At 58.0% G+C, this 12,972-nt stretch overlaps 1 protein-coding gene across 3 annotated transcripts; it reads right to left on the bottom strand.

Annotated features, from left to right (window-relative positions):
- Positions 1–3,105: 3,105 nt before the first annotated feature.
- MCAT (malonyl-CoA-acyl carrier protein transacylase) lies at positions 3,106–12,471 on the bottom strand. Of its 3 annotated transcripts, XR_009265264.1 has the most exons (5): positions 11,963–12,461; positions 10,524–10,611; positions 7,819–8,036; positions 3,508–4,855; positions 3,106–3,405 (listed from the first exon to the last, which is right to left on the bottom strand). XR_009265264.1 is itself a non-coding variant. In XM_058741097.1 (4 exons), the coding sequence occupies exons 1-4, from the start codon at positions 12,386–12,388 to the stop codon at positions 4,433–4,435; spliced, it is 1,155 nt and encodes a 384-aa protein (XP_058597080.1). In that variant the 5' UTR covers positions 12,389–12,461; the 3' UTR covers positions 3,106–4,432. The 3 variants fall into 3 exon arrangements, 2 of the variants coding, with proteins under 2 accessions (XP_058597080.1, XP_058597081.1); XM_058741097.1 differs by having other exon boundaries at positions 3,106–4,855; XM_058741098.1 differs by lacking the exons at positions 3,106–3,405; positions 7,819–8,036 and having other exon boundaries at positions 4,660–4,855; positions 11,963–12,471.
- Positions 12,472–12,972: the final 501 nt, after the last annotated feature.

Here is a 12,972-nt window from a genome sequence, read left to right as displayed (position 1 = left end):
AGCCTGTGGGGCTACTCACATAGGTGCGGGGGGCAGGGGAGAAGGGGCACCAGGGCCAGGCTTCCCACCGTGCGGGCTCAGACTGCCCCAGGCCTAGGCCTAGTGCTCTTTCTAGACCGCCAGGCCCTCCTCCCAGAACTTGTGCTCTGACTCCCTGCACCTCCACCCACAGTCCCCGATCTCAGATGCCAACGCTGGGCTGGGGTGAGCCACTTGCCTCCGGCCCCTCAGCCCCCCATCTTCTCCAGCCTCCCCTTGCTGTCCCCTCCAGGGCCTAGGCTTGGGGAGCCTTCCCTACCCTCCATTCAACTCCAGAGCCGTGCTGCGCCCCACCTTCCAGCCAGGCTGGTCAGGTCCTGCCCACTCCAGCTGCCCCCTCCCACCCTCACAACTGAAGGGACCCTCCCAGCCACCACTGGGCCTCCCAGGCTGCAGCTCTGTAAGGTCTGGCTCTTCACAGTCTTGAGGCATGATTTCACCTCCTTCTGCTGTGTCAGTTGTCCCTTGGGGCTATGTCAGGCCCTCCCCAGGCTTCACAGGGCAGGCCCAGAATCCCCCAGTTCCCAGGTCCTCGCTGGGAATGTTCCATCCTGACTCCTCGCTCCACCCAACGAACATTCCATCCCCAGACAGGCACCACTGAGCTTGGACACCTGGGAGTGACCCAGGGCTTGCCCTGTGTGGGTGCCCTGACCCTAAGGTCCTGGGGATCCACTGTACAATCAGTAAGTCGGACTGTGGCTAGACCCGTTCTAGAGGCACCTCTTTTTTGTTTTTTGTTTTTTTGCATTTTTTTAATGTTCTTATTTATTTTTGGAGAGAGAGAGGGAGACACAGAATCTGAAGCAGGCTCCGAGCTCCGAGCTGTCAGCCCAGAGCCCGACGCGGGGCTTGAACTCACGAACCATGAGATCAGGCCTGAGTCAAAGTTGGACGCTTAACCGACTGACCACCCAGGTACCCCTAGAGGCACCTCTTCTAAGAAGTCTTCTGTGACCACCAGCTTGCTCTCCCCTAAAGTGTGGGGACAGAATTGCCCACCCAACCACGTACCCAGCTTAGAGGTTAGATGTGGCCAGGGGTGCCCGTGGCTTCTCCAGGAGTTTGGGGTTCTTCAGAGAGCGGAGGGAAAGGAAATGCTGTTCATGGAGCCCTCGGGTATAGCTGATGCAGTGGCTCCTCCCTGCAGGAATTTGGGGACCCCTTCCCCAGCGTTCTAGGGTTTGTGATATTCGCACCCATGGACACCGGAGGAGCCCCTACTGTGCTAGGCTTGGGCACAGGTCCTGGGGGTGTGAATACCTGGTCCTTCAAATCTCCCATTGTTTTTCGGGAGGAAAAAAAGCACACGCAGATAAGCTAAGACCTGTGGGCTGTGTTCCGAAGGCGGGAAAGGACTGAGAAAATGGCGGGGCCGGGGTGGACGAGCCACGGAAGACCGGGCCCGTCTGGAGACGCTGGCTGTGGCGAAGACGAGAGGGGAAGGGTCACCCAGCTACTGGGAGCAGCACGTACAAAGGCCCCAAGCCGGGGAGACCCTCCCGAGCACGAGGGAGGTGGCCGCGGCCAGTGTCTACCCCGTTCGTGCCAACCCCGGGGCCTTGATGAGCTGGCCCCAGCGTCTGCGCCCCCACGCGAGGTGGCGGCCTCTCGACCCCCCGAGCCGACGCGACTGTGGCCGTCTGGAGCCAGCACTTTACTTGTCTCCTCAAGAAAGCCCACCCCTCCAGGTGGGGAAACTGAGGCCCAGAGAAGGAGGAGGCTCGACCAAAGTGGCACCAGGATCCGCCAATCCCTGATCCAATTGGGGTCCTCTGACCACCAACGTGAGCCGGTCCGGGCAGTAAGATGCCGAGGTTGAGGCCCACAGACGGGGAAGGGGGCACAGCAAACCCAGTCTGGTTCATCCACGCAGCAACTTGCACCAGCTACAGACAGACGCTGAGTGACAGTGTTACCGGAAGTCACTCTCCCAACAACCGCCAAAAGGCAGGACCGGAGGCCCGTCCCTCCCCGGCAGGGGGCAGACCGCGTGGTCGCCCAGGGGCCTCATGATTCCTGAAGCATCTCTGCGTGACGCCCGTCTCCTGGGCCTCTGCAGCAGGTCCCAGGGGACCACAGGGTCCCACTGCCACAGGGTGGACATGGACCCTGACCCCCTGGGGAGACAGGAAGTACTTTCCCAGAGAAGGGGATGAGGCTGTGGAGGCACGAGGGGCCCCCTCTTTGCGGTTTCAGAGGCTTTTGATCAAGGCCTTGGGTCCAGGCAGCATTTCCGCACGTGAGGCAGCAAGACCGGATTCTCTTAGAAGGTGCCCAGGGAAACCCGGTCCCGCCAGGCAGGGAAGCGGCCCCCGGCCCCTGGCGGACTGAGGGAGGCAAGCTGCCGGGAGGACCAACGGCCCAAGGGTCTCTGGTGGCGAGGGACCCGAACACGGTGGCAGGTGGGATTCCTGCCTCGGGGTGGGCCGGCACCGTGGGACCAACTATGGCACAGGGTATTTTCCTCGGGGGGGGGGGCGAACCGACCCGCATCCTGCCAAGGAGCCGGACGCAATTTCCACCACCACCCAGACCCTGGGCTCCCCCATGACTTCCCGCACCTCGTGACTCACCCAGACTCCCAAGTCTGCAGGAGCAGGGTGGGCGAGGGGCCGCCCAGCCCGGGTCTCCCCCAGTGGAGGTGAACACTGTCTGCTTTCATCTTTCTGTCCCCCCCCCCCCCCCCTACGGGGCAGAGAGATCTTGCCAGCTTTCTGGAAACTTCTTTAAGGTAGGACCATATGTCCCTTGACTGCTGTTCCATCCCCCTCCTCTGGCTTGGACCGGAGGACCTAAGGACCTGATAGCGCCATCCCAGACCCCCGAGGAGAAGGGCCGTGGCCCAGAGAGGCAGTGAGGCCTGCCACGTGGGAAGTCTCAGCTCCTGCTTCTCCAGCTCCCTCCTGTGGGACCGCGTTCCTCGGGGCCGAACGAAAGTCTGCGGCACCATTCCGCCCACCGCATGGCCAGAGAACGAAAGCCTGGCCTGGAGAGCCTGGTCTCCCAAGGCTGCCTGCCAGGGAAGCCCTCGGTGAAGAGGGTTCAAATGGACTTGGCAATTATTTAAAAATAACAGCAAGGTTCTTTGTGAATATTTGAAAATTTCCACAACAAAATTTTAAGAGAGAGTTACTTCGTCACTGAACTCCAAAGAGCGGTCACCTTCAGGCCAGGGAGAAAACCGGGTTCGTGGTCGTATCTGCAGGGGTTCTCTGGGGCTGCGGACACACGTGGGCGTGTGGGGGTCACGATGCCTGGAAGTGCTATGGGCGTGGAGCGGCCAGGAGCGGGGACGGCTGTCCACGTTGTGCGCCACAGCCCCCCACCATGCGGTCCAGTTCCGCCCAGAGGCCAGTGGGGCCCCTGTTGAGAAACACTGCTGAATTCAAAAGGAGAAACCTATCCAGGATTTGACATGTGCCCACACAACAGCAACATTTCCAGACAAACGCGGCGGTTTCTTACCAATGTTTTTCCGCTATCGCTGATCCACGAAAAAGCCACCGAGAAGCTTAGGATTACCCCTTAGTATCAGTGCAGGAGCTGCGTCCACAGAGAACCCGCACTTTGCTCCCACTGTGGGGCCGGCGGGGAAGCTCAGTGAGGATCGCCCGTGCCAGGCTGGGTCACGGGCGCACAGTAGACACCCGGCGATCACCGTGTGAAGGGATGCCTGGGGGTGGGGGAGGCAACAGGGCCCCCGGCCAGCCTCCCCAGACCCCTCCCGCCTCGCTAAGGACCCTCTTCCCCACCAGGGCAGGGGCCACTCGTTCACAGGCATACAGCAGACACTCAATACTATCTGTTGGGTAAGCAAACGAATGCTGCCCCGGGTCTCCCAACTGCTGAGTGATGGACGGGGTGGACAGAATGGCTGTCAAAGCCGACTGTGTCTTGAAGCCCTTTGCATTCAGTGACAAAAGTGCGAAGGTTCTGGCGGTGGGTGTCCATGGGCTACCAGGGCAGCGGAGGAGTCCGCGTGGCACCGGCCTGCCTCGTGGCCATGCCGGTATGCCCACGGCACCCACAGGGCAACAGGCCAAGCCTCGCAGTCCCTAGGCCCACCTGCCAGCCTGGCGGTGTCTGCCCACTTCACAGAGGTGCCCCCGTGACCCCAGGCAGGGCTGGCGGGGGAGGAGCCAGACCCCGCCAAGACTTCCTGGCATCTTTCCCCCCAACACCGCACACGCCCCAGGGGGAGAAAAGGAGACGTGCACCCCGTCAGCTGGAGAAACACTTTCAGCGCTTTTTATGCGGCATTCAAAGCACTTTGCAGACCACGCCTCCCCATCACTCCGGGAGGAGGAAGCCTACAGAAGGGGGCGGTCCAGGCCCCCCCCCACCGCAGCCCCTCCCGGGGCCCCCTCTCCCTCCCTCCTGCAGGGCCAGGCTAGGTCCCGTCGTCCTCCGGGTCCTCCAGAACCTCCACGTGCCCGTAGGACCTCCAGGCCTGCAGGTTGCAGCTCTTCAGGATGCTGCCCAGCTGCTTCCCCGGTCCTACTTCAAAAGTCTTGGGGAACTCCGTGCCCTTTCTCCTCCCGTAGACGGCGTGCATCGTCTGCTCCCACTTCACCGGGGAGACCACCTGCTGCGCCAGCAGTTTCCGGATGTGTTTCGGATGCCTGTATCTGTTCCCATCGACGTTTGAGTGGACGGAAACCAGAGGCTCCTTCATACCAACCGACTTTAAAACTTGGGCCAGGGGCTCCAGGGCCGGCTCCATGAGGCGGGTGTGGAACCCACCGCTAACCGGCAGCATCTTGGTGCGTCTGAAGTGATACTTGGAGGAATTCTTCCGGAGGAACTGCAGGGCCTGGAAGGAAGGGAAAGGGAGTTTCAGCCAAGCCCGTCCTAGGGGGAGAGACACAGGGGGAGACGGTCGCCAGCGGCACCCGTGCGGTCCCGCACGGAAGCTGCTATCCCCGCACGCCCACACCTGTCCGTCCGACAAACAGCTGTGAAGGACAGGCTCCCTCCCCTCTTTGTTCCAGTTCAAACCAGCCGTGCAGCTGGCACCCTGCGAGTCCCCCTCTGGGGCGCGGCCACTCGCACAGCCTACCGTGCAGGTGACCACCGCGGGGCTGGGAAGCACGGTCCCTCCCAGCGCGCCTCCTACGCACCTTGGGGGCCCAGGGGAAGTCACTCAACCTCTCTGAACTGTTTGCATCCGTAAAACGAGCACAACTGCACCTCCTGCACCAGGCCGCTGGGAGGTGACCCGACGGGAGGTGTGAGAGGCTGGGACACACGGCTGGTTTTCAACGATCTGTCAGCTACCCTCCGAAATTGTTCGTGAGCCTCTTTTCTTATACTCCGTAAACCTCAAGAGAAAAATTTGGGAGGCTCCAAGATTCGTTTCCTTCTATTGGAATCCCTTCTTCTGAGCTTTCTCTAGAGAAGAAAAGAGCTCTGTCTCCCAGAAGCCAAAAGCCTTCTCCTGAAGGGGGTCTCAGCTCAGAAGGGGCCTCCCTGGCTAACCCGCCCAAACTTGGGACTGTTTGCAAACAACGGCATTTGCAAATATTTAAAAAGTAGTAGATATTCTTAAGGGACCCTATACCCTCTGGACACAGCCCAGGTCCTGCCACCCCGACGGCCCTCCACTGGGATCTGCTGCGGGGCTTCCAGGGCACTAAACCGTCTGTCCGGCCCGGTCTCTCCAGGCTGTCCCCACCCGCAGCAGCTCAGAGGCTGGGCAGCCGTTCCCTAGAAGACCGAAGGGAAGTCTCGGTCACAGCAGCTGTATGACCTTGGGCAGTTTTGCCTTACCTCTCCGTGCCTCAGTTCCCTCTTCTGTGAAATGGGGATAATGACAATAGTTACCTCCCAGGCTACTAAGGAGAACTCTGCTTGGCACACAAGCGCTATATACGGGTTAGCAAGGATTTTGTAGGCCAAGCCCATCCACGTCCACTGGAAAAAAGTACGTAACAGGATGGCTCTTTGTGTCCCCAAAGGGCAGAAGGATTCGAGTTTTGGCTGGATGGCACTCGTTCACCCGTCCCTGGGGCCCTCCCTGCACGAGTGTACTTCGTCTGCCCGGGCACGGCCAACGCAGCCTGTGGCTCGCCGCGTCTCGGTATCCTGTGTCGGGAGCCCGTCAACTCAGCACAGCTCAGCACGCTGTACCCGAAGTGTGAGCCACGTCTGCGGGAAGCATTGAGGGGTCGGGCTGGCTGTCACTGCAGCAGAGTCCAGCCTGTCCTGACGCTTCACATCACCACCCCTCTCCCTCGTCCCCACGCCACTGAGGGGCACCCAGGAGCCCCCTCCGAACACAGGCCTTCCCACCGTGCCCGGACCGCCTGGGCAGCGGTGTCGACACGGATGGCTACTCTGTGGCACTTCCTGCATCATTCGGCATCCTTCCACGCGAGGTCTCTGGACTCATCCAGCTCAAGTCCGAGGTTAGGGCCACAGGACTCGAGGCCACGGCCTCGGTGCAGCGGGCTCCTCTGCGGCTGGCCCTTGGCCCAGGCGCCGGTTTAGCAGAGGCCAAGGAGTTTTGTCACATCAGCCGTTGCACAGGGACTGCCTGCTCAGGGAGACCCCACCCTCGCCTGAGCTCTCTGCTGTGGCACTTCCGAACCCCCCCACAGGGCCAAACCCGGAAGCTTGGGGAGTCATCCTGTGTACCCGACTGTCCGGGAGCTCCTGAGGGAGACACCGGCCCTGACTTGGAGCCGCTCCTGGCCCACTCCAGGCCCTGCCGAGGCTGTGAATGGGAATGAGCAAGCAGCTCCATGATGAACGTGGGGCCACAGTCACTGGTCTTCCCGTCATCTCAGAGCACAAGAGGGACCGTGGCTCTCACTGGTTCAGAGGAGATTCACAAAGACATCGGGCACATGGGCAAGGCCTCACAGGGATGATGGATTGAGTGCAGTCAAGTGGAGGAAGAAGGTTCCAGAATGAGACAGACCGGAGCTCCATTCTGCCTCCACCATCTCTAAGCACTGGCCGCTCTCTCTGCCTCAGCTTCCTCATGTGTAGAACATGCTTCTGTGGAGCAGAGACTGGCCGCAGGGCCGGGACGAGTCGGGTAGGCACAGGCCCGCCCCTGCAGCCCCTGGTGGGACCCTGTGCGGACCCACCTGGCATCCCCTGGGCCAGGCCCTTTCCTGTGGTGGCTCCCTGCCTCTCCGCTGAGACGCCCTCCCCCTGCAAACTTACCCTCCCAGCACCACTCCTGGTGGTGCCTCAGGCCTTCTGGGAGCCAGCCTGACCCTTGCTATGCCCCAAACCTGAGGTCACCTGTTCACAGCTTGTCAGCTTGTGTACCCTCAGTGCTCATTACAGAGGAGCTGCTCGGGAGACGTCTGGAAACACAGTGAATGGAAGGAAGGACAGAAGGAAAGAAAATGAACTCGGGACAAAAACAGACACCTAAGAAAAGACGCAGCAGGAGGGAGCAACCTGGCAAGAATGACTTCTCTGTCGCCAAGAAAGCAACCAGATCAGAGGTTGTGAGAATCGCAGAATTGACAGGAAGGCCCTGGATCACCTGGTCCAGCCCCATACCTTCCACGAGGGAGGACCAGGTGATCTGGTTATTTGCCCAAGGTCCTCATCTATGCGTGGCAGGGTGGGGACAGTAGCCCAGCCTCTTGCCTTTCTGCAGTGCTACCCCTGACTCTGCCCCCTGCTGGCCCTCAAGTACTTCCCAAAGGCCACGGCTGGGCAGAGCGCCCATCACGCCACCGTGGGCTCACGAGTGTGGGTGGAACCTTCCGGGCTGGACTGGGGTCTATGAAGGCTGTTCCCATCAACACCAACCTCCAGGTGTCCTGAGATCACCCTGCAATCAGGAAAGAGGTAGCTGGCCACCTCACACACGGGGTTCTCTATGCCCAAAGTCTTGCAGTGCTCCCGGGCTTCCAAACAGGCGAAGGTGAACTTGGACTGAGGCTGGCCAAGGACAGACAGCATCCCACTGGGGACAGCTTCCGAGGCTTCCTGCATGGCCTCAGCTCGGATTTTCACCGCATGCAAACCTATCCGGAGAGAAGCGCATTTGGAACGATCAGGGCACATGAGGAAGGAGGGATGCCCGGACCCGAAAGACAAAGCACAAGTTCCACACTGCGTGCTGGAGACGCAGACAGTGGTATCTGTCACCAGTCCACAAGGCCACAGTTCCACTACATCTGTGCCCATGACACAGGGGCGGTACTGCCACCACGAAAAGGGTGGGGGCGTCCTTGGCACCATAGAAATTAAAGCACGGAGCTCCCGGCCTCAAAGCCGGCTTGATGTACAATGGTGGTTCTTAACCAGGGGTGATTCTGCCTCAGGGCGGTGTCTGGAGACACTTAGTGTCACAAGAGCGGAGTGTGGGGGGCTGTCGGGGGGGCATGTGCGCGTGCTACCGGCATCTGGCGGGTGGAAGCCAGAGATGCCGCTTGACATCTTGCAGCGCACAGCCCCACCCCAAACATGGAATATCCGGCCCCAAACGTCAACAGTGCTGCTGTTGAGAAGCCCCGGTGCAAAGGAACAGACTTTGAGCCGTACTGCTTTGGGCAAGTCACGACCTCCCGGGTCCAATTTTTAGTAAAATCAGGATGAGAATATCTCATCAGCCTGGATTGTTGTGAAAACTGGGAATTGGTGTTGCAACAGTACAGGATTGTCATAAATCCGGCTTTGCTGCCCCCACTTGGGGCTGGAGAACAAGGACACCGCCAAGGCAGACAAGCCGAAATGTAGAGCTCCCGGGTCAGTGCAGCTCAAGTGCAAGGTGAGAGGACAGGACAGGCAACTCCGCTGACCGTGACGTAAGAGGGGCCTGTAACCACTGGACGTCCATCGTCCTGGTCCTGGGACTGCTCCCTGGCGGGTGGGGGGTGACCGGGCCAAGGAGAGGGTAAGGGACCAGTCCGGGGCTTGCTGGGACAACAGAAGTGTGAGGGGCACCCCCTGCACCCTTTCTCACGCCATGTTCCTTCACTTGGCACATACACTCATTTGTACTGGCTTGCTGGCCCCTTACACAGGTAAGGCTGCGGAGCGGATACAGAGACGGCCTGAGGTAGGAGGTAGGAGAGAGTATTGCAAGTCCTCCCATGCAGGCATTAAGTAACCATGCAAAACGTCAAGCGAAATAAAACCAGGAATACACATATGCTCTGATCCTGCAAATTATGTGCACATAAAACTACGTACGTATAAAATAGTTTTATTAGGATGTGTGAATATGCAACATTTCTTATTGCTTCCTTAATAGTGCCGTAACGCTGCATCAAAGTAAAATGCAGTAAAAGTCAGTTTCAAGTGTATAATTCAGTGGTTTTTGTTGTTTCCATAAAACACCCCGTATCTGCTAAGTAACCTCTCCCCACTTCTCCTTTCCTCCACCTCCAGTAACCTGTCATCTGTTGTCTCTGTGGGTTTGCAAATTCTGGATATTTCATAGAAAAGGGGTCACACAACATGTGACCTCTTGTGTCCAACTTCTTCTACTGAGCATGCTTTTGAGGCTCATCCACGTTGCACCATGTATCAGCACTCGACTCCTCGTCATGGCTGAATAATACTCCCTGACATGGCCAGAGCACAACTTGTTCCTCATCTGATGATGGACATACGGGTTGTTTCCATCTGTTGGCCATTGCAAATAATGAACACTTTTATGAACATCCGTGTACAGGTTTTTCTGTGTGGACACGTTTTCATTTCCCAGGTATGTACCTATGGGTAGAATCACTGGGCCACAGGGTAATTCTATTTGTAACTTCTTCAGGAACACTGCCAAACTGTCTTCCACAGAGGCCGCACTGGTTTACAGTCTCACCAGCGATGTCTGAGGGTCCTATTTTTCCATTCTTGCCAACGCTCATGATTACTACTATTATTATTATTTTAGTTAAAGCCATCCTAGTGGGTATGAGGTGGTATCTCAGTGTGGTTTTGATGTGCATTTCCCCAATGCTGAGTGATGTTGGAACATCTTTTCATGTGCCTGTTGGCCATGTGTATGTCTTCTTGAGAGAAAAGTCTGTTCAAGTCCTCTGCCCATATTTAACTATAGGTGAAACAGTTTATGAGCAAAACTCTTAGGAAGGAAAGGAAATACTTAGGAAATAAATACATATTTAAAAAAAAAAAAAAAGAAGTGAAACTGACAGGTTCAAGATCAAACAGTCAATTACCCTTTTTCATTCCGGGACTGTCTGCTGAACACCTATCACGTGACAGGCACTGTGGTGTGTGAGTGGACTGAGAACACCCAGGACAGGGTGCAGGGCAGTCAAGCAAGCAGAGTTCAGGAGATTCCAAAAAGAAAGAAAATCCCCAAGGAACCCTTCAGGGTTAAAAGGGAATCAAGGTGAAGTCTGGTCCTCGGGTTCCCATGCTATTCTCATCTATGTGCTCCTCTATCACCCGAGTGGCTCTAGAATGGTCTCTGGCAGTGTCCTTTGTCGCCAGTTGAGCCCAGCAAGAGAATACCCCAGCACAAAACCAAACCCCTTCCTGGGTACCTTCAGAAAATTCCATGGCTCCGGCAAACACTAGGGCTGCAAATTCTCCCACACTGAATCCAGCAGCAGCAACACAGTTCTCAATAACCTGTGGTGACAGAAGGCAGGACATGAGGCCAAGTTTTTGGGGGGGGGGGGGGGGGCTCAGTCTGGGGCTCTGCACCTGAGAGCTGGCAGGGTGTGGAGAGGCTCCAGAAGCCAGGAGCCGCTGGCCCGGTGCTCCAGCTAGAAGAGGGCGCTCCTCCTACTGATGAGGACCTTTCCTGGCCAGGCAAGTTATAGCCTGCTAGCTGGTTCTGTGGTGAGCTGGGACTCCAACCCAGGGCTCTGGACTCTCTTGCCTCCACCCTGGAGATGTCCCTAAGGCCCGATGGAGCTGGAGGGAGCTAAGGAGAGAAGAGCATGTCTCAGAGTCAGAGCTGGATTTGATTCTTAGCCTGGGAGGGTTCCCTAACTTCTCTGAGCCTCAGTTATCCCGTCTGTGGAATGGGGACAGGGCAGAACCTACCTCACAGGGCTACTGAGAAGGTTATGCAAAGATCATGTCTCTGAGGTGCTGAAGCACAGACCTGGCCCAGGGTGAGTAGTTACCACCACGACTCAACAGGACCACTCCACTAAGTCTGTTAGTGTCTCTGAGTCACCTTCCCTCATCCACAAAGTAACTGTATTTACCTCACCAGGTTGTGAGCACGGAGTAAAGGCTGTAAAGTAGGGCTTCACATTTACTGTTCCGATATCATTAAATAGTAACAGCAGTCAATTCACACCTTCAAGTGAAGTGACATTCTCGCACATCCTCCTCCTCATGATCCTTCATTTAAGGTTGAAGTTTAATCCTTCTAAAATAATTCAGTAATGGGGCGCCTGGGTGGCTCAGTAGGTTAAGCTGCTGACTTCCGCTCAGGTCATGATCTCACAGTTTCGTGGGTCCAAGCCCCGCATCGGGCTCTTTGCTAACACCTCAGAGCCTAGAGCCTGCTTCGGATTCTGCTTCCTTCTCTCTCTGTCCCTCCCCCGCTCATGCTCTGTCTCTATCTCTCAAAAATAAATAATTAAAAAAAAAAAAGTTAAAAAAACTTTAAAATAATTTGGTAGTCAACAAATGACTAGGGTTATTTAAAATTGCAGCCCAGCCCTCGACTTCCCAACCCCTTTCCCTGCTCTATTTTCCTTTCTAGTACACCCTATGTAACATGCTATGTCATTGACACAAACAGTTCTTCTTCATTATCTATCTCCCTTCCCCGAACCGCGCAGGCTCCCTAGGGCACGGATCCCTGTTTTGTTCAGGGCTGTATCCCCAGCGCCTAGAACAGCGCCTGGCGCCGAGGGGGAACTCGGTGAGAATGTGCCCCGTGCATCAGCCGTGGGAGCACTGGGGCCTGGCAGGTACGTCCTGGCCTGGCTGGCGGAGCTCGCGCAGGGCCGGGCCTCACCGCGGGCTGCAGGTGATGCAGTTTCTCGACGGCGGCCAGCGAAGCCACGAAGACGGCGGGCTGGCAGTGCACGGTGCGGTCCAGGGCCTCCTGCGGCCCGTGCAGGCTCAGCTCCAGCAGGTCGTAGCCCAGCACGCTGCGGGCGGCGGCGTAGAGCTCGCGGACGCGCGGGTAGCCGAGCAGCCCCCGGCCCATGCCCACCACCTGGCTACCCTGGCCCGGGAAGAGCAGCACCGAGCACTGGCCCGGCGGCCGCCGCCGCCGCGCCGCCGCCTCCCGGGGCCCTTCCTCCGCGGCTGTGGCATCTCGCAGCAGCTCCGCCACGTTCACGGCGCCCGGCGGAGGCAGCGGGAAGTTCGAAGCGCCCCGGCGGCAGCCCGCGCCCCAGTCCCGGGCCCACGCAGCCCGCGCGACCCGCACGCTCATGGCGAGGCCGCTGCCCCCGGTGCGTTACCGTGGCGACCGAGGCGCAGTGAGGGCGGCGCGGCGCGGCGCGGCGCGGTCCTTGTCGCATTTCCCGCCGGGCGGGCCGGGTCTTCCGGGGGGCGGGAAGAAAGGTTCCGCGGCTACTGGTTCCGCCCCGGCTCCGCGAGCCTGTGCGGCTGCGCGCCGGGGCCTGGGGTGACCCAGGCTCTCGCGGGAACCCGCGCCGGACCGAGTAAGGGTGGGCACCGCACAGCCGTCCGCCGGCGCAAGTAGTTATTGAAGGAACGGCGAACGCGCTGTAATACTCACTCTTTCTACCTAGCTTGTGAAGGGCGGTTGAGACGCTTCCGCGTTGTTCCTCCTGCCTGATTTCTCAGCAGCTCTGTGCGGTAAACCAGAGAACAGCTCTCTCGAAGAATCTTGTCTACAAGCCGAACAGGCACCTGTAAGCATCCAATGAGTATCTGTTCCATTGAACAAAGCCCTGGATGTTTTTCAGACATTAGCTTATTTTGTATGTATGTATATATGCATGTATTTAATTAATTGATTGATTAATTTTTTTAATTAACGTTTATTTATTA

Source organism: Neofelis nebulosa, chromosome 8 (assembly GCF_028018385.1).
Source record: "Neofelis nebulosa isolate mNeoNeb1 chromosome 8, mNeoNeb1.pri, whole genome shotgun sequence".
NCBI classification, from domain to species: Eukaryota; Metazoa; Chordata; class Mammalia; order Carnivora; family Felidae; genus Neofelis; species Neofelis nebulosa.
This window is presented reverse-complemented; position numbering and strand designations above follow the sequence as displayed.